Source organism: Sus scrofa, chromosome 18 (assembly GCF_054392235.1).
Source record: "Sus scrofa isolate SSC_HxYL_T2T_F1_AM1 chromosome 18, Sscrofa_HxYL_maternal_Yorkshire_Landrace_v2.0, whole genome shotgun sequence".
In the NCBI taxonomy this organism is placed as follows: Eukaryota; Metazoa; Chordata; class Mammalia; order Artiodactyla; family Suidae; genus Sus; species Sus scrofa.
The window spans coordinates 37309130-37330114 of record NC_139400.1 but is presented as its reverse complement, the minus strand read 5'-3'; the positions used below and the strand labels follow the sequence as shown (position 1 = coordinate 37330114).

The following is a 20985-nucleotide window of genomic DNA, read 5'->3' as shown; positions in this document are numbered from 1 at the left end:
GTGAGAAATGAATTGTTTATGTAATCAATCGTACTTTGGGTCCTTGCGGCAGTCGCTTGTGCAAGTCAATTCTAAAATTTGATATCCCCTATACAAGGGCTATAAGTGCTTTCCATCCAAGGAATTTTTTTTCTTTTTAATTTTATGGCCACACTCAGGGCATAGGGAAGTTCCAGAGCCAGGGACTGAATCCAAGCCATGGCTGCGACCTATGCCATGGCGCACAGCTGTAGCAACACGGGATCCTTTAGCCCACTGTGCTGGGGCTGGGGATCAAACGCCCACGTCCACAGTGACCTGAGCTGCTGCAGTCAGATCCTTAAAACCACTTCACCATGGTGGGAACTCCTATCCAAAGAAATTTTAAACTGGCTAATTTTTAAAAGTTTCAGTGTAAATAATACTTGAAAATCTGGATTATAGAGTGACTCTATAAGGACTACAGGCTAGAAGAAAACTGCCATGTCTGTTAATGCTGTTAATTCTCATTTATCATATCTAAATGGAAAAAGGCAGCAATCTGGAGTTAACTGCCCAAGGAATTCATTGTTTCAATGATACAATACATAAAATCATACTAATGACAGCAGGCTAAACCCTGAGAAAACGGAGGCTAAAACAATTTTAACTCTTAAAATGTTGTAATTATAGCATTTGCATCTTCCTGCCCTTGTCTCCCTTTAACTACGATGCTGATAAAAATACCAGTAGCAGAAGGGAAAAGGAAGTGAGGACCAGAGGATTCTATAAGCTAAACACTGAGCACTGAAATGATGAATTCTGTACCTATCTTGGTTTTCAAAAAATATAGCCGCTTCTCCTTGAGCACAATCTTCATTAAACTCCAAACTATCTCCTCTAGACTTCAAATGATATGGAATATATTTATTCAGTGATCATTCCTACGTTATGTGAATGGGGGGAAATCATTGAGAAACAGAGTATTTATTATGTGATGAAATTAAAACATTTCAGTTAGGCACCTTTATGAAATTCAGATTTTTCTATCAATATTACTTTTTTAAAAATATAACTCCCCACAATAAAAATTAATGTCTTGAATATTATAACTGTTATAAAGCCATGGGCTTATCGAAAAATATTTTTGCCTTAAACATATGGAAAAAGTAAAAGTACCAAAATGTGTATTGTAATTTCCTAACACCATTCCCCCAAAATGATATTTGTGGATTTTCCGGGCAAGTCTACGGCCATTAATTCAATAATCTATGCAACTTTTATGATAACTTGACAATCAAGAGCATCAGGACAGCATGATTTAAAAAGTAAAATAGCTTGGTCTGAAATACCTTTTTAAAGGTTCTAAAATTCTAAAGAAATTGAATGCCTCCCAAGAGAATTTCTAAATTATTAGTTCAGGCTACAAATTAGGTATCATTTATCTTTAAAAAAAATCACAATTTATAGAGTAAGTTCAAAAATCTTTACATAATCAGAGAAGAAATATTTTTTATTAAAAAAAAAGAGAATATATTTTTCCTAATTGCATATCAGCATACTGGAGTTCCCATAGTGGCTCAGTGGTAACGAACTCAACTAGTATCCATGTGGGTTCGATCCCTGGCCTCGCTCAGTGGGTTAAGGGTCCCATGAGCTCAGTGCCGTGAGCTGTAGTGTGGGTTGCAGATGTAGCTCGGATCTGGCATTGCTGTGGCTATAGTGGAAGCTGGCAGCTGCAGTTCTAATTAGACTCCTAGCCTGGCAACTTCCATATGCTGTGGGTGTGGCCCTAAAAAAGACAACAACAACAATACCGCTTACTAATTGAATAAATTTTGACTTTTAATATAGGAAAAGGTTTCTCTTGTAATTTGAAATTTTTAACGAGTTTCACATTTTCTCCTTCCCAATCGCCTTCTAGAGCATTACCAGTCACTAAATTATATTCTCCTGTTAAAGGAAAAGGTAACTATCGGACACATCTGTTTCACTAGTTCCAATAAATGCCCTCAAGGGAACAGTCAAACAGTAAATCACTTCAGTGAGTCAATGACAGCTATGACAGGTATATGAAAATGACATTACTACCTACTCCTACAAACCCAATCTTTTACACAAACAAATCAATTCTCAATTTTTCAAAAGGGACAAAAAGCTTTAAGAGTCTCCAAACACACCAAGTTCATGCATGCCACATTTTCAACTTGAGATAAGTCACAGTCTCCCCAGGCTTCCTTTTTGTTTGTTTGAGTCTATCACTAAAAGAGACTGGTATCAGTCAGTGGCCCTCCACAGGGGCAGAGTCCCAGGAGGCGTTTTGGAAATAGGGGAAAACAATTTTAGTTTTCATGGTGATTGGCACTGAAGGGCTCAGAGTTAGAGGTTTGCCACACATCCGGGAACTGCCCCCAGTCCCCTATGTCTCTGTTCAGTCCCTCTGTTCAAATGTTCCTCTGTTCATTCCTTTCATTAGCACCTTCAGTATGACTGTCTGAGCCTAAAGAGTCACTTGTTTTCACACATAAAGAAGTTCTTTGAATTCAGTTTTAACAAACACTACTTTTCAGGAATTCAAATCACATGTACATCTGGGCTTTTGTTTGGAACCTGATTATCACGTGTCATTCACCATTTCAGAAAAATCATCTCACCCATGGCAAATCAGCTCCCGGTATCCAAGTCAAGGACAAGGCACACCTGGATCAGGATTCTTCTGTAATGACTATACTTATGGCAAAGTGATGAATAGGTGGAAACAGCCACCTACTTTATCATGTAGGGCACTGTACTGGTTATTTTTAACATAGCCTACTTATATGTGCAATTTTTCATACATTTCATTGTAGCATAGTAAAAGGGTAATACAAAATATTTTACGAAAAAGGAAAACCCAGATCTGATAGAGATGCAAACCCTGACCTAGAATATCCCCCAAGGTTCCTTGCAACTCCAACATTCTTTGATTCTATGAAAAACTTTCAATTTGGCAAACCCTGATCATCAGCAAGCCTTTACCTCTTATGTTTGAAAGTGTCACAATTAAGTTACAAAGAGACATACATGTGGTTGCCAAGGTGATACATAAAACACAAACTCCATTAAACATTCCAACATTTGTCTGAGCAGAAGGAAACACCACTGTACTGATGCCTTTCTGCAGGTGAACAGAGAGGGACAGAGAAAGACCTGAGGGAGAACTGAAGCCTTCACATCCGTTTGGTCTAAAGAGGCTACACCACTGGCCTCATGGGTGACTGTTGCCTTGCTCTCTCCTTGGGCTGAGGGTCACACATTGGAATGACACACTGCCTTAGCATTTTTCCTACAAAGTTCCCTCAAGAAAATACACACAGGCAAATAGTGCAAATGCTCCAATTGTGGACATGATGAATACCTCTCACTACCCAACCGTGCACACTTCTACTGAGCACATCTTTTTTATTTTATTTATTTAGTTAGTTTTTTAGGGCTGCATCCATGGCATGTGGAAGTTCCCAGGCTAGAGGTCAAATCAGAGCTACAGCTGCCAGCCCACACTAGAGCCACGGCAATGCAGGATCCAAACCCTATCTGCAAGCTACACAACACAGCTCACGGCAAGGCCGGGATCCCCGAGCCACTGAGCAAAGCCAGCGATCAAACCTGCATCCTCAAGGATGCTAGTCAGATTCATTCCCGCTGCGCCAGGAAGGGAACTCCCTCTACTGAGCACACCTTATCTATCGTTCAAAAAGCAACATCCTCAACTCATCATTGGCTTGCACTTGGTATAACCACACTCCACTTTTCCTGAGGCCATCATTCTCTATCATCAGATGGAAGAATAATTACCATGCCCACTATATCAGTTTCCAGGTTGTGAAAACATACTTAGGCCATTACTTCAGGAACCACTGCCCCTTCCCCTACACAACTGGATTCTCAGCACATCCACCTTCTTCATTATGCCTGACCCTCCACTGTTACTATCTCTTTCCCCCATGAATTTAGCGCCCATGGGGACACAACATTTTTCTTTACATTCCATGGTCTTTCACAAAAATAAACTCCCTGGGGAAAAACATGAGGAAATACTCCCTGGTGAAAAATAAATAAATCCATACTTCCTCTGTAATAAATATACCCATCTTGGCCAAATGACCAAGAGTCACGCAATACCTGATTATATACAAAGTATTACATATAAAACAGAAAAAAACTTTTAAGTTTGGCCCACATACCAAAACAAGTATAATCTTGGATACTACCAATTAGAAAACACTACATCAAGAAAGTTTGACAGAGACTTCCCGTGTGGCTCACAGCATAACTATTTGGCGTTGCTTCTACATTGGCTCGATCCCTGGCTCGGGAACTTCCATATGCCACAGGTGAGGCCACTTGTTTAAAAAAAAAAAAAGTTTGACCAGAGTTCTGCTGTGGCACAAAAGGATCAGTGGCATCTTGGGAGCACTAGGTCACAGGTTTGATCCCCAGCCTGGCACAGTGGGTTGAGGATCTAGCATTGCCACAGCGGTGGCTTAGGCTGCAACTATGGCTCGGATCCGATCCCTGGTCCAGGAGCTCCCTATGCTGCAGGGTGGCCAAAAAATAAAAAATAATAAAAAAATTTTGACAGCATCATTTTTAAGAAAACAAAACTTGGTGGGGGAAAGTGGGATGGACCAGGATTTGGGGGTTAATAGATGCGGACTATTACCTTTGGAATGGATTAGCAATGAGATCCTGCTGTGTAGCACTGGAAAATATTTCTGGTCACTTATGATGGAGCATGATAACGTGAGAAAAAAGAATGTATACATGTATGTGTAAGTGGGTCACCATACTGTACAGTGGAAAATTGATAGAACACTGTAAACCAGTTATAATGGAAAAATATAAAAATCATTATATATATATACATATATAGATATAAAGAAAACAACTTTATGAAGGTATTCTAATACATTGAAAGATAATTCTCTGCAAATTATAAAAAGTTAAAACTTACTTTAAGATCAGATGGAAAAAGTAATAAAACTATTTGAAGACAAGTATATATAAACATTTAGTTTTTAACTGAAGAGTTTCTGAAAGTAAGAATTTATAACTTACATAGAATGGAAAAAGTTCTATTACAGCAATTCCTTTTATAAATGATTCTATTAATTTTTCTTCATTGGTCCCACATACATGTAAGACAGCAAACTTGAATTTTATGAGAACTTATGTCAAAGTTCCCAGGCTAGGGATCAAATAGGAGGTGCAGCTGCCAGACTATGCCACAGTCGCAGCAACGTGGGATCCAAGGCGCGTCTGCGACCTACACCACAGCTCACGGCAAAGCTGAATCCTTAACCCACTGAGTGAGGCCAGGGATTGAACCCACAGCCTCATGAATACTCATCAGGTTTGTAACCCGCCAAGCCACATCAAGAACTCTGAGAATTCTGTCTTTTAACCAAATAAATATGTGAAACATAAGCTGTATTGCTTCTGAAATCCTTTTAATTCTCAAGTTCCTCAAACAGCTGAGCATTACTGTTCTTCAGTGATGTAGAGCCCATCTAAGAATTCACCTAGGTCCTTTCAATGACCATCCAACTTCAGTGTTTGTTTGGCCTTATCAAGCCCATGGGGTGGCATTTGGGGTGAGGGGCACATTTAACCTGATGTAAAATTTTAGATCTACAATGACTCAAAAATTAAGAAGAAAAAGCTTTGCCACTGGCCATTTGAGAAAAGAAAATGACATAGGAATGGGCCTTGGCCCTGAAAGATTCTTACCCGAAGGGCCTCGATGACGAGGTCTCTGGCCTCCAGCTCCCCTTCCATCACGCTGAGGAGCATCCGAAGCTCTGACTTACTGAGCGTGTCCACATCGAACTCTTTTTTCTGTAACACAAATTTTTCAAAATGAAAAAACTTCCTCAAGGTACGCAATGGATCACTTTTATCCCGGTGGCTCCACAAACCCAGGGGGCCCTGGGGTCCTGTTCCACAGCAGACCGTCCATGCTCTGACTAGGAGGAGAGAGCAAAACCCGAGCGCCAATATCCCAAATCCCTCCACTAAGGAGAACTATTTTCCCAGCCTGCCTGCCCACCTGGCTTCAGGATCTCTTCAAAATATACAACACAAATTTAAAGTCCCTGGAATTTGTACCCAAACAGGCCCAGTGTGTGCTGGGGAGAAGTTCTGAGGGGAGCAAAGAAAGCACGAATGTATTCCTAGAAGGGCCCCAACACAAAGACTCCTAGGAGGTTACTATAAATTCCGGGACTTCCAATAATAACAGGTTATGTTTATACAACACTCTGCAGCAGAGGCCACCAGCTAGCAGCCTACAGCCAAATCTGGCCCACAGATGTGTGTTACTTGGGCCACAACGTGTTTTTTTAATTCAGCCAGCACCAAAAAAATCTAAAAATGTCACCAAAAAAATCCAGATCGGTGGCTTCTCCTCAAAATTCAGATGACCGAGTAACCCCAGATTCAAATTCCCACAGGGTACTAATTCACAGAGCCAAGTAGGGGCTGCCCATTTAAAGGCGCATGCTCTTTGTTATCTGCGCTACCCACCCCACCCCCCACACGTGCGCGCGCGCGTGTGCGCGCGCGCACACACACACACACGTGCATGCACAGCACAGGCAATGTGTTTTTAAGAGGCCTGGCCTACCACCCACATGCACCTATGATCAGCTGAGTCTGGAACCCCTGCTACATGATTATCCAATGCATTCTTATGCAGTGTCCCTTGGCTTCTTGCCATTCCTTAGACCAGCTTGACAGGGACCTGAGGCTGGATGAAGTGAGCCTTCCAGAGACCAGCGAGTCCATGAGGCGTTGGCACCATGGTCCTGGGGGTCAGAATCCTCCCCCAGTGCTCTTCCAGCCCCACTGTCTTCTCCTGTACTTTCCCTCCCTGGTGACTGCCTCCACCGCCACAGCTTCACATCCCACGGAAACACCACTGGCTCCCAATCCTTTTGTCTCCACCTCTGCTCTCTTCCTTCACCATAGCTTTTACAAGCAGGTCTTCTGATAACCATTTTACAGATGCTGCCGAGAAGAGAAGATCAATTAGTGTGCTCACAGCTGGGCCTGGGCGAGTCCACAGCCCGAGCTCCTTCCATAACACACAGCCCACGCTCCCTTCTGTGGCAACCCATCTGACAAACCCGGTCGCCATCAGAGGGAGAGGAAACAGGTTCATCCCCAAATGTCCCAGAACACTCAACTTCCGAAACCATTCTTTAGGATATTCCGGAACATGCCTTCACATTTGCCTAGCACCCAATGATTTCCAAAGAATTCTCAAAGAGCCAGATCTAACCTCTGTAATAGATAGCATCCTATTTTTCAGATTAGAAAACCACAACTCCAGAGTCAGACAGTGTACCCAGCTCACATGACCAGGAAATGGCAAAACTGCAACCAAGTGCTGTGACTTGTCTGCACGCTTTGCCAGCATGCTGCCAACATTCTAGAGATGAGAACAGTGCTATTCTATCCATTACCATTCACGACCAGTTTACCACCTATGCATCTGATGCCATACTATCACTGTGATGACACAGACATAAACAGACAAAGGTCTATAAGTGATTCCAGGGACTTACAAACAGGTATGACCAGAACTAGTCACTTCTCAGTTTCAAAAGAACTTTCTGGAAGGAGATAATGGTATAAAAGGGGAAGAGATGAGAGCTAGCAGGTTCTCTGAAGAAAAATTTCATTTAATTATTTATTTTTCATTTTACAGCCACATCTGAGGCATATGGAAGTTCTCGGGTGAGGGGTCAAATCAGAGCTGCAGCTGCAGGCCTAAGCCACAGCGAAGGCAACTGCACATGCGACCTAGCCTGCAACTTGTGGCAATGCCAGATCCTTAACCCACTGAGCAAGGTCAGGGATCGAACCTGCATCCTCATAGAGACTACATCAGGTTCTTAAACTGCTAAACCACAATGGGAACTCATGAAGAAAAATTATAAAAGGCTCTTCCTCTTAAAATGGTGTTTCTTTTTGCACATACATTAAACAGAGCAGTTATTTGGAAAGACAGATGCAGGATGAAAAAAGAGAAAAGAAAAATTATAGGATGGGTAGTTCTGGGATACCCTTGCTTGGAAGTTTAATTTAGAGATGTTCCCTATAAATAGTAAAAATCCACTATACTAGGGCACAAATTACACAGTGGTGTTACCTAAGTCTTATAACCCAATAGCTTTCAAATTCAGGCATAAGAATCATCTGCAGACCTTATTAATACAGACTGCTGGGCTCCACCCTCAAGTCTGATTCAGGAGGTCTGAGTTGGGGCTATGAATTTGCCCTACTATGTGCTCCTGCTGCTGGTGGTGGTTCTGATCCAAGGACTACACTTGGAGAAGTGTTTCTGTAGCTACTCTGAGTCTGTTTTCTCATCTATTTAACACAAGTCCCCATATCTACCCCACAACATTCTTGTGAGGATTCAACAAGGATGTATTAATGAAATAAGTGCTAAATAAAGGTGGGTGATTGTTATTATTAAAGCTGAGAGCACCCTGATGTTTTATGTATGGCAGAGAGAGATATTGGCTATGAGCCTATTTCTCCGAAAATCTACCAGCCCAAAGTCTAATAAACTCAGTTTACTGTGATGAAAGACAGACTTTTATCCTGGTTTTTTCCCACTGAGATGGGAGAGTAAGTTGCAATTCTTATGTGCTTTAGAGGGTAATGTTTTATTAATGCTGCTGGTGGTGGTTCTAAAGATTGTAATTAATTGTATATTTTATTGTCCCTGTTTCCCTGAAGCTTCATAAGCAAAGCACTCTATTTTAAAAACTACGAAATTATGAAAGACGTTGCCAAGACTCTGATTCACATTAGAGTCAGGAGCGCTTGCCCTGGTTCCATCAGCATCAATATCACAACATGTGATCCGCAACCAACACTTCTGTTTTTTAATATATCACCATCAATACAAAGGAAAATTCATTAAGGTAAAAAAAGTGTTACAGGGGTTCTTGCTAAATTATAAATTATGTTACATAGAATGTTAAAAAAAATCTGTCTTCCATCAAAATGTACTGAATGATTTATAATTTTAAATATATGGTGCATCTGTCTGCCTGCCTCTCTCTTCCCCCCACACTTCACTCCTGCTTCCTCACTAAAGACACTTCTTTTTGTTTGTTTTGTCTTTTCTAGGGCCGCACCCGAGGCATATGGAGGTTCCCAGGCTAGGGGTCTAATCAGAGCTACAGCTGCCAGCCTACACCAGAGTCACAGCAACGCCAGATCCAAGCCGCATCTGCAACCTAAACCACAGTTCACAGCAACGCTGGATCCTTAACCCACTGAGCGAGGCCAGGGATCAAACCCGCAACCTCATGGTTCCTAGTCGGATACGTTAACCACTGAGCCACGACAGAACTCCTAAAGACACTTCTAACTCCTGGCCTTCAAAAATCAAAATATTATAAATTTTCTTTCTTTCTTTCTTTTTTGCTTTTTAGGGCCACTCTCGCAGCATAAGGAGGTTTCCCAGGCTAGGGGTCCAGTCAGAGCTACAGCTGCCGGCCTACACCACAGCCAGCACAACACCAGATCCGAGCTGTGTCTACAACCTATATACACCACAGCTAACAGCAACGCCAGATCCTTAACCCACTGAGCAAGGCCAGGGATCAGACCCATAATTTCATGGTTCCTAGTCGGATCTGTTTCTGCTGCATCACAACAGGAACTTCCACAATATTTTCAAATGGTCATTCTCCAATACCTGCTGTTTCCATCCCCAATTTTGGCAAAATAGGGTAAAAGTATATGAAAGCATGTTATGAGTCTTAGGACTCTGGCTATTTTATGAAACATTTTGGCATTTTTTGAAAAATAAAGAAGGCCAGAAGCTAAAATCCCATTAAAAATATTTCATTGTTTCATATGACTTGTCATTTATCTGACCTGAGGAACTTATGGTACAAAAGTACTTAGAATAGAAAAATCAAGTATTAAAGTTTCTTAGTTTAAGATAAAAATAATTATTCTAATTGAATAATTTTTAAAAACCATTTGGAGTATGACTGACATAAAAAAATGCTGTACATATTTAATGTATGCAATTTGATGAGTTTGAAGATAAGTATATACCCATGCAACCTGCCCTACAATCTATGCTATAAAGAAACCCCAGCATCTACAAAAGTTTCCTCCCATTTTTTTTTTAAGTCTTTTGTCTTTTTAGGCATATGGAGGTTCCCAGCTAGGGGTCCAATCAGAGCTGCAGCTGCCAGCCTACACTAGAGCCACAGCAACACCAGATCCGAGCAGTGACTGCAATTTACACCACAGCTCACAGCAACGCTGGATCCTTAACCTACTGAACAAGGCCAGGGATCGAACCTGTAACCTCATGGTTCTTAGTCAGATTCATTTCCACTGCGCTACAATGGGAACTCCCCCCCATTCTCTTTGTTATTTTTTGTGATTAGTCTTGTAATATTTTTATAATTAACTGGATAACCTAATTTTCAAAATAAGATACAAGACAGGAGAGATCTAAATGCCACACTCACATAAAAAATTAGGGAGAGGAGTTCCCATTGTGGCGCAGTGGTTAATGAATCTGACTAGGAACCATGAGGTTGTGGGTTCGATCCCTGCCCTTGCTCAGTGGGTTAAGGATCCAATGTTGCCATGAGTTGTGGTGTAGGTGGCAGATGCAGCTCGGATCTGGCATTGCTATGGCTCTGGCGTGGGCTGGCAGCTACAGCTCCGATTAGACCCCTAGCCTGGGAACCTCCATATGCCACGGGAATGGCCCAAGAAATGGTAAAAAGACCAAAAAGAAAAAAAAAAATTAGGGAGAGTTCACTAAGTGGTCTAGTGGTTAGGCACTGGTGCTTTCACCACTGCAGCCCAGGCTCAATCCCTGCTCTGGGACCTGAGATCCCATGCCAAGTGGCTTCACATGGCTCCCCCAAAACAACTTAGGCTCTCCATAAAGGTACCCAAGAAAACATGACACCCATGTCCACCATCAACCCCCCCAAAAATAACCCCAGAGCAAACAGGTTCAAAGACTAGGCTTTATTATTAATGAAATTGTTTTCCTAATTAATAAAGAAAAAACCCAACTTAATGTTTTAGGGATGGCAAGACACCTCAGAAAAGAAAAAAAGCAAAGAAACCAGCCACTCCTCCGCCTGTCATGTTTGAAGTTTGCCAGGAAAAGCACTCTAGGAGAAGCACTTCTTAACACCTAGTTTTAAAAATCTGGCACAGGCAGCTTAAAGGAATCCAGAGTTTGGTCATCAGATAGAGAGAAGGCCTTTTTTGGGACAAATACACATGAAAGGAGACACAGCTTCAAACTCGTACCGTTCGACTCGGCAGTCTGCAACGGTTCTGAAGTATTTGGGGTTGGTATGGCCATGGCACTCCTCCAGATAGTCTCATACAGGCTCAGAGAGAGGGAGGGAGGGGAAGGGAGAAAGGACAAAATCGAGCCAGGCTCAACTGTCATCTTCAACTGCTGCATCTGAACATAGGCCAATACCAAGTTTCCACCACTACTGCTCCCCCCCAACTCTCCCTGAGAAAAAAATCTAAAATAGTTTGTGGGGAACTCAACAGTCTCAGTCGAAATAGGTCAGAAGACCCTCAACTATATCCTGTAGGAATTAATGCGATCTGCACATTATTGGTACCACCAAAGCCTTTAGAAGTTACTATGAGCCACAGTGGCAGAGGTGTCCCTCAGATCTTAGTCCAAACACATCAGCTATGGTGATAACCTCGTGGCCAGCCAAGGCAAACATGTTCTCTGGCTCTTCCCACAAACGCCAAGAACATCTCTTCCAGTTGCCAATCTAGTGGGTTGTGCCTGCATTTGATCAGTGCATTTATAAGGGCGGGAGGTGGGACATCGGAGAAAGCAGAGGGGCTGAAAGAACATTATTTCATCTCTTTGGGTCTCCGATTTCTCAGGACTAAAACAAGAATGTTGTATTAAGTATCTCTCCCAGCCCCCAAATGTCCTGATTTTACATATCATTAGGGTAACTGGATTACTCAACTGAGGAAATTTAGGTCATTCCCTGAAGCCTATGAGAAATATTTGAAGAAAATCACTTTTGCCTCTTGGCCCACAAGTTATGGAAATATGTTTTCCTCCTAGTTTAATGGTGGGTACTAATAACTATGAATACATTTAGAACTTCCTATGTGAGTGAGATGTCTGCTCTGAGAATGAATAAGAAATGGCTCAAAGAAGGGACAAGCAATGAAATCCACCTTGAGATTTCAAGGAGAAAAATCAAAATTTGAAATTTGAATTTAACACAAAAAAGTTAAATCCAACTTTCCAGGTACATAGAATACTTACCGTATTTAAAAAATGTGAATGCAGCCAATTAGAAGAATTTCTCCTGATGAAAAGCACATTTTTTCATGCTTTAAAACTCTAGTTATGTCCTCCTGATTTCTCGCTACAGGAAGGAAAGAGTGTTCCCTGCCAGGGCTGCACACCTATGACTTTGTTCTCGCTAATCCTCCTTTCTCCTCTAATTCATCTGCATCCCATTATCTTCAGGACATAGCTTAAGTCCTACTTCCGTGCATCTTTCCACACTCAGAAATCTCTCATTCTCTTAATTCAGCCTTAGAGTCTGTTCTATGCATTTATTTCCAAGTAATAATCATGTCCTGCCTTGCGTATTTCCTCATTCTATGAAACTTACTCACATTAACTCTCTACTTTCTCATCTCCACTGGATGTGTCAGGACAGTAAGAGTGTTACATCTTCACATGACTTTACCTAACACATATGCTACCCATTTTTGATAGCAAACTGTCTCTCTCAGCATAAAAACACAAAGCATGGCAACAATATGTATTACGAAGATACAACGTTATAGCCCAATCTAGGGGCAACTAAGTAACTGATCAATCATTTTCGAAAACACTTTACAGGAACCTAAAGTAAGACAACTTGGCCTGTGCCTTTAAAGCAACACACTGAGAACTTGGGCTCAGCATTCCATGAGCATGCACCGCACATCGACCGTAGGGTCTTTCATGCAAGACACAACTCAGTGTATTAGAAGAAGTAAAACCAGCAAGTAAACAGAATGTCAGAAAGGAAACCTGGTAATGGATGTAATTAATTTTAAGTACAAGAAAACTGGAGTGAAAAAACACAGAAGCGGCTCAGTCAGGGGCAGCAGCCTCTGCTAATTAAGCGCAGCTTCCTTCCTTTCCCTCCTTTCAGATCTCCCCTCAGCCTGCATTCTTACTTTGGGAAAACAAAAGGACTGCATCTCAGACAAAACAAATGTCCATTTCCATCATAACTCAGTTTTTCAATGTCACAACAACCCTACATGGGACATGCATCATTTTCACATGTGAGCTGGCACCCAGATCCAATAATTTTCCTTGAAGAAGCTTATACTACCTTGAAGACTATCACCTCAATTATCTGCAGGTGGTGAATGTCAGCATGCTGACTTTCAAGAGGCATGACGTGGGCAGCTACATGACTTAGTGACAAAGCCCTGCTGTAGAAGAACTCAGGCCTTTTGGCATCACTTTGTTGCCTTTTCGATGAAATACAAAAATGTCAAAACCCAATCATTTGCAAACAAGTGTCCATTCCACATAGTAACGATAACTTGGCTGTTCTGCATTTACCATAATAACCTTTAAATCCATCCTCAACCCATCTGGTTATTTATTAAAAATTTATTCCAAAAGCATTTTTTTTCTAAAATTGGAATTTCTATGTGGATGGCATCACATGGTGTAGAGTATTAATAATAAAATCTCATTTGCGCAAGTTATTTATAACAGATCAAAGTACAATTTTAAAAATCCTCTGCTGTTAATGTCATCATTACCATCATCTCTCTTGTAATTTTCATTTCTTTACCTAATCATCAAGGACAAGTTTCCTTTTCCATGTTACATGCCTCGCCAAGGAGCTCCAATAGAGAAGAATGCCATCAAGTGCATTCAAATAAAGTCTTCTAAAACAATTCTCAGAAGTGCTTATGTTGACTAATTATGAAGGGGCGGAAGGGAGAGAAACTGGCCCCATCCTTCTTGGGCACAAAGTTGAATTCTAGTCCCACATTTCTGGACCTGTGCAAACTATTTCAAACTTCCTTTCTGCCCAACCTTTCCCTTTAATTCCCTTCTCCTGTTTCCAAATTTCCCTATATCTCTTTCTCAACCTCCTCTCAACCATTCATTCCTCAACATCCCAGTGGGTAATCTGGCCTTGACTCTATTATTAGAAGAATTCAAGATGGGAGTGGTGCAATTTCCATCACTCCACCTCCACATCCCCAGCCTCAAGCTTTTTTTCCCCCCCTTTGGCTGCACTCACAGCATATGGAAGTTTCCAGGCCAGGGATAGAACCTGCTCCTTATTTGCAGCCTGTGCCACAACTGCAGCAAAACCGGATCCTTAACCCACTCTGCCACAAGGGAACTTCCTCAATCACTGTTTTGAAGAGGGAAAATCTAAAGGGAAAATTAGATTATGTTAAAATTAAGGTTTGTTTTTTTTAAATAGCATTGAGAAAAGCAAATTGGAAGGGGCTAATATAAAAGGGAAAACCAAAAAAACCTTAAAAAATCAGGGTTATGGTTCAGAAACAAAAGCAGATCTATCACATCTATAATGTTAATTACTACAGATCACAGGCGGAAAGTTTCATCACAATCTGGTAACACATGAAGCAAAACTGCCAATTAGCCAATCAAAGTTAAGGATTATGGCACAGCTTCTCGGTGAGTGTTCATTTTCCTCATTCAGTAAGTACTGGTAGAATACCTACCAAGTGCCTGGAACCATGCTAAGAAACTTTTGCTTTTGCAAACAAAACCACACTGCTCTTCTTGAAAGAGGAGGCTGCACGCTGCCAACCAGAGCCTTGCTGCCCATATGACCAACAGCACATATTTGTAAATGGCTAAGTACTAAGTCTTTGAAACATTTTCTCACCTCATAAAGTCATGTGAAACACAAGAGGATAAAACCAACTGGCAATCTAGCCTAGGCATGGATTCAATCATAGAAGAGGCCAAATTATTTTTCTCTAAACAAAATTGCTCCTGTGAGAAATATAACCACCATGACAGCAGCAACAACAATAAAAGTCCAAAAAAAAACCAAAAACAAAAACAAAAAAAACAGGTGCAGACAGAAATATACAACCTATTTAAGAAGAAACGTAAAGAATAAGAAGCATCATGATGAAATCTGTTATATTCTGATCTCTGGGGAATGTCTCAGGGTATTTCCTCAACTTCCAGGCTATTTTTCTAAAGCCTATAGTTGAGACTAAAACCTCTAAGCTCATCTTTGAAAGCTCCTCATACATGCCCCAGGCCACCTCTCAGGAAATCTGAGAAAACCGCCACATGTGCACACAGCTACCTGCAGGCTCCCTACTCAGGTCCTCCATCATTCTGTGGAATGTTTTCAGATCTTTCCACTAAGAATTCTCCCCATGACTCTCCTTCCCCAGACTCCTAATGCAAAAAATGTTTCATGCTTCTCATGACACCATGGTCTCTGATTTGATTCCTTGGTACAACCGAGCTTCTACCACTGGGATGTTTTACTTCAGGATGGCAAAGATGGTACTCACAAGGCCTCCATCTTAGTATGTATTTGGTAAGGTGTGTTAAATCTAGAATATTTCTTCCCTAAATTATGCTGTGAAACGTTCAATATTCTATAGCTGCCATATAACTATAATTCTTTTAAAGAAAGCTTAGAAAATTGGCTAAAAAGGTTCTTTTTATTGTATTTACATTCAATACTGCCACCTGGAAACAATTTAAGGTGCCACTTGTCAATGTGTTTAACATCACTGTTGTGCATTTTAAACAAAATCATTGTCTGAAGTTTTTTTCTTGTCATTATCACCATGACAACAAAATTTATCTCTACTTTTTGCATATTAGCTGCTCCAGAAAAGCTCAGAATGACAAGAATGTTGGTCAACTTCCCAAACATAGCTCTAAAAAGATCTACATTTTCCTTTCACTCTTAAATTCTTCGGTGACGATAAAAAGCAGGAAGATTTCTGTTTTCCATACTGCCTTATCCATTAGGAGTTATTTTCAGAGTAGAAATAGCAATGTAGTCTCTAAGAGTCATCACATTTGGCTAAGGCGCTGAAAATAACTGAGATCTCCAGCATGGTTCACAGCAAAGACTATTAATATGATCCTACTGAATAATGTAACTGTTACCTAGCCTTACACTTGAGATGCTTTCAGGATTTAAACAGCTAAGAACAAGGATCACAAACTAATTTTAAAACACTCCGCTGAAAATCATATTAAGCTGAAAACTATAAATTAAACTTGTCTCTAAGCAACAATCTAAATAGTCAAAACTTAGTGAAAACATTCACTTTCAGAAATAGCCTACTGCTTTGGGTCTCCGCTGGCTCATTACTGCCAAATATACATATTAAAATGCATAGTATGTAAACCAACTTGAAATAAAATAAATCTCCAAACTTCAAAAAAGAATTAGCCACTAAAAAAATTAGGTCCTCAGTTGCCATAAACCCAAAATGCATGGATATGCCTTTAAATTTTAATCATTAGTTAACAGTCAGTTATCACAAATATCTTCAACCTAGCTTTTTTTTTTTTTAATTGAAAAATCAGCGTGTAGGTCAAATGGTTGATATGGGCAGATGGTACTTTATTAAGCAAAAAGTAACATCCAGTTTACATCCTAAGAAGCCATTATTAAAATTTTACTGAAATACCAAGCATTTAATATATATATGTATATACACATACACATATATATATAAGATTAAGAAATCTTATTGCATTTCCTCAGAACCCCATAGGAGTCTAAGGAAATAACAAATGTTTTGCTTTCACAGACTTTCCATAGTTATTCAAATCAACCAGGGTGAAATGATCAAACTTCTACCTATATAAGCAGTAAGTATCAGACTCCTAAAATTTTTAAACAGTAGAAAGGGAACACTGACCTTCTTAACACAAGTCTGCCTAGCGTCTAGGCTGTTTATAAATCTAACCAAATAAAACTATAGGTCAGCTACAGGCCATAACTCAGATGTTTGTGTTTGGTTTAATTGTCAGGTGATTAACATACTGAAGGTGGTAGAAAGAAACCCATGTTAAGTCAATTAAACAAACAAATTCAACCTGCCTGGGAAACAATAAACACATCCCTCTTTCTTTTTTCTCTTCCCCCCCCTCACCATCGCTTGAGGAAGAAGGTACCCAACCATTTCAACTTTCAGAAAGGTTCATCTTAATAACTATTCCCTTATTGTACCTCACACAGGGGAACTGATTTCCTGCATCACAAGTAGGAAGGTTTCATTTGAAATCTTAAGATCACATTTTTATATTAAAAAAAAGATCAATTTTCCTAAAAGTTTCCAACCAAAACTTGACAGTTTTACAAGTGGAAATCAGCAGCCCTCCACTTCCACTTCCGTGTTTCCTTCTCTCCAGGTTTCTCATTTTCCTCCCCAGGCTCAACTCCTCTCAAGCCCAAGTAGCTTTCCTCCACACCTCTCCTCTCCCTCTCCAGAAAGCCCCGTCTCCAAACAGAGGGGAAGTTAAAGAAACCTCGGCTATTCACACCTGGCCCTGCTCTCTGCTGCGTCCTCACTGCCTCTGCTCAGGTCCCGAGTGGGAAGAACAGAGAGGCATCCATGCTCAGCTCATCCCACCAGGAATCTCTGGCTGGAGCAGCGGGATGGCGCCAAGAGTGGGAGGTGCTTTCAGAGCTGCCTTTCTTTGCAGGTCCTTGCAGCTCCTGCTAAGCTGTTTCCCAAACCCCAAGAACATTTCCACCCAGGCAATGTGGGTCTAGTCTTCCCCCAAGGCAGGGGCTGGAAATCACCATTGAGTCCCTGTGCACAGGGATATTCTGGGAGTGAAAGTAGAAACCAGCGATGGATGGAAGCTCATTTGGCTTCTAGACCCCAGCGAAGGAGAACAATGTGTTGATACCAGGTGCTGAACCTCCACCTCGCCCTGCATCTTCTCGGGAAGAAGGAGGACATCGCCGCCGCCCCAACGCTAACCACCATCACCAAGCAATGGGGCAGCAAGGAGCAAGAACCCAAAGGGCCGGCAGCAGCGCCCACAGCTGGGCATGGGGCCTCTCCCAAGGGGCCTCAGGCACACAAACACACACGCACACACACAAGTGGGCATCCCCACACCTGCTCGGCGCTGATCCGCCTCCCCCTAGCTGCCTTCCAGGTCCGCTGAGAGGTGCCAGGCACCCCTGAGACACGCGCCCACAACCCGGCGCGCAGCAAGAGGCGAACAATGGGGGGTCAAGTTCGCCAGGAAACACACCCCAGCCCTTGCCCCTGACCAAACCCGACCGCAGCGGAGGGAGTGAGTGCAGGGGCCGCACGGGACGCTCGCAGGGAGCCCAGACGACCCGGCGGACCTCGGCTGCATCCCGCGGCTAGGAAGGGGCAGGCGGAATCCCCAGCCCAGGCGGCCGCCTCGCCCCAGCCTCTGGGGATGAGGCACCCCCAAAAGGAGGCACCCCAGGAAGGGACGCCCGGAGGAAAAGGCACCCGGAAGAGCCTGGGCTTGCGGAGCGCCCCAAAGGCGCCCATCCCCGTACCCCGCGCCCACCCCGGGACCTCTGTTACCGCCGCCTCCGCCGGGGCCCCCGCCGCTTCCTCCGGGGCGCGGGAGAAGTCGGGCTCGCAGCTCGCGCCGTCAGTCGCCATCTTCCTGCTCTAGCGGATCCGAATGCGAGCTCGGAGCGGCGGCTCCGGGTTCAGCCCTCCCGGCGCGGGCGGCGCTTAAACCCGCGGCGGTCTGAGGACGCGGGAGCCTGCAGCCCCGCCGCCGCCGCGCTCCCTCCACCCCTCGCCGCCGCCCCCGCTGCCTTAACCCGCTGCGCGCCGGAGCGCCGCCCGCCGCCGCCGCCGCCACCGCAGCCTGGTCCCCGCCCAGCCGCGCGCCCCGCGCCCGGCTGCCAGCCACCCGCCGGCTAGTGGAGGTATGAGAAATGGGCCGATCCGGGTTAAGGCCCAGAGTGCAGATAGGAAAATCGAAGCCCCCAGGCGAGGTGAAGGAAAGTAGGAGCCCAAGAGGTGATTCTCCTGGCACGGCCCCCACCGAACCCACGGTGCACAGACTGACCGAATTAAATGCCAGGCCACCCAAATCCGAATTCTCGGTTAGAGCAGGGAAAGTCTGTCACTTCAACCCCCTCTAGCCCACCGCTAGAAATCACAAAAGGCATCCTTTTCTCTTTTTAAAAAAATGTTTACAACACTGCCGCCAGGGCGATTTTTTACCCTTTTGGTGTATATGCCTGCCTTTGTTTGGTTCTCCTCCCCAAACCATCAACTTCCAAATCAAAATGCATGCTGCTACCCTTTATTACCTTACACCTGGCTCCTCAGCCATACGTTTGCTATATAGCCTTTCTTCCAGAAACGTAAAGCAGGGCCCTTTTTGTTCTTTACTCCAAAGCAGGGTAATTTGCTGAAGAGCTAACCAAGAAATGTTAAGTGTCATTGCTTGCAAAAGAAAGCTCTCTACTTTTAAGAGAATGTAAAAGACTTATTCCCATGTGGTGGGGACACACACACACACACACAGAAACTTGCTTAAAAATTGATTTTTTGGGAGTTATGGGTTTCAGGAGGTATTTCATGAGATGAGTGATTTGGGCCCAAGCTCTTAATTTTTCCTTCCCACATCTGATTCAGTTCCTACCCTTTCCTGCCAATTCCTAGGATGTGAAAATCTATCACCTTATCAAGACCATATGGTATAGGCCTTCCCAAATCACCAGATCCCAAAAATGTGTTGAAAGCACAAAATCAAATGGAGGCATTCAAGCTGTGTCTCAAAGAAGTAAAAGCAAACCAAAACCAAATCCCAGACTTGAAATTCTGAAAGATAAATGTTTAGTCCAAGGGTTGGAGATCAGAGTTATGTTTTGTTTTGTTTTTTCAGTGGCAGACTCCTAATAAAAGGTTTTGAACTTTAATTTTGCTCTTTAATTTCTTCATTTTGCAAATTAGAGCTCAATATAAAACACAAAACACAGCAGAGAAAATCTTTTCTGCCAAAGCCCTGGAAAAGGTGATCAATAAGTTATAAAAAGAGGTCTACATCAAGAAAGACCTTTCACCTGGAACCTTGGGGTTAAGGGTCAAAGGTTTAAAAATTACCTCCAGGGTATCCTATAAGCAGAGGTACTCATTTATTTGTTGCCTTTGACTTTACTCTGATAGGTATTCCCTCTCTTAGCTCTATGGTTTCCATCCCTGTTCATTTTCCACTTTCTTTATCAAATATTCTCTCTGAATTTGCTCAATATTAGAATAACTAGACTCCTTATAAGATGAAAAAAAAGTATTTGACAGCAAAACTTAGATGCTGAAGTGATAGTAAAAATTTTAATTTGGAACCAAAAGCATTCCTTGTTCTTTTAAAAATGAAGTTTCACATCTCAAGGAAATACATTTTCTTTCTAATTTTTTGTGTGTGTGTGTCTTCTTAGGGCTACACCCACGGCATATGGAAGACCCTAGGGTAGGGACTGAATCAGAGCTGTAGCTGCGGGCCTACATCACAGCCACGAAGGATCCAAGCCTCATCTGCAACTACACCACAGCTTATGGCAGCAGACACCACTGAGCCTTGATGGGAACTCCCACAAGGTAATATGTTTTCTTGATACTGATACTTGATACTGTTGTTAAATTACTGCCCAAGAAATTAACCAGCTCACTTCTGGGGCGGGGGGGAAGAATAAACAAAAAAATAAACTTCTCTTGGGAGTTAAGAGATAGGTATATGACATGACAATATTTCTGGGATGTAAATCCCATTTGTTTTATAAATGCATCTCAATTTCTAAAAATCATCACTGGAAAGAAATAGATTCTATTAATCTAAAAAAATTAAAGCAGAACCATATCACAAGGGAATCAATTATCCCTGAGTAGTTTCTTCCCTCTCATCTTTTTTTTTTTTAATAG

At 42.3% G+C, this 20985-nt stretch overlaps 1 protein-coding gene across 7 annotated transcripts in view; it reads right to left on the bottom strand.

Annotated features, from left to right (window-relative positions):
* CTTNBP2 (cortactin binding protein 2) overlaps positions 1 to 18851 on the bottom strand; it is a 158148-nt gene extending 139297 nt beyond the window's left edge. For all 7 annotated transcript variants that reach the window (XM_021078655.2, XM_085006025.1, XM_085006024.1 and 4 more), the window contains exons 1-2: positions 18631 to 18851; positions 5728 to 5835 (exon numbers count right to left, since the gene is read on the bottom strand). In XM_021078655.2, the coding sequence (XP_020934314.2) occupies positions 5728 to 5835; positions 18631 to 18711 (189 nt within the window). In that variant the 5' untranslated portion in view covers positions 18712 to 18851. The remainder of the gene's footprint in view (positions 1 to 5727; positions 5836 to 18630) is intronic.
* Between the last annotated feature and the right edge of the window lie 2134 nt (positions 18852 to 20985).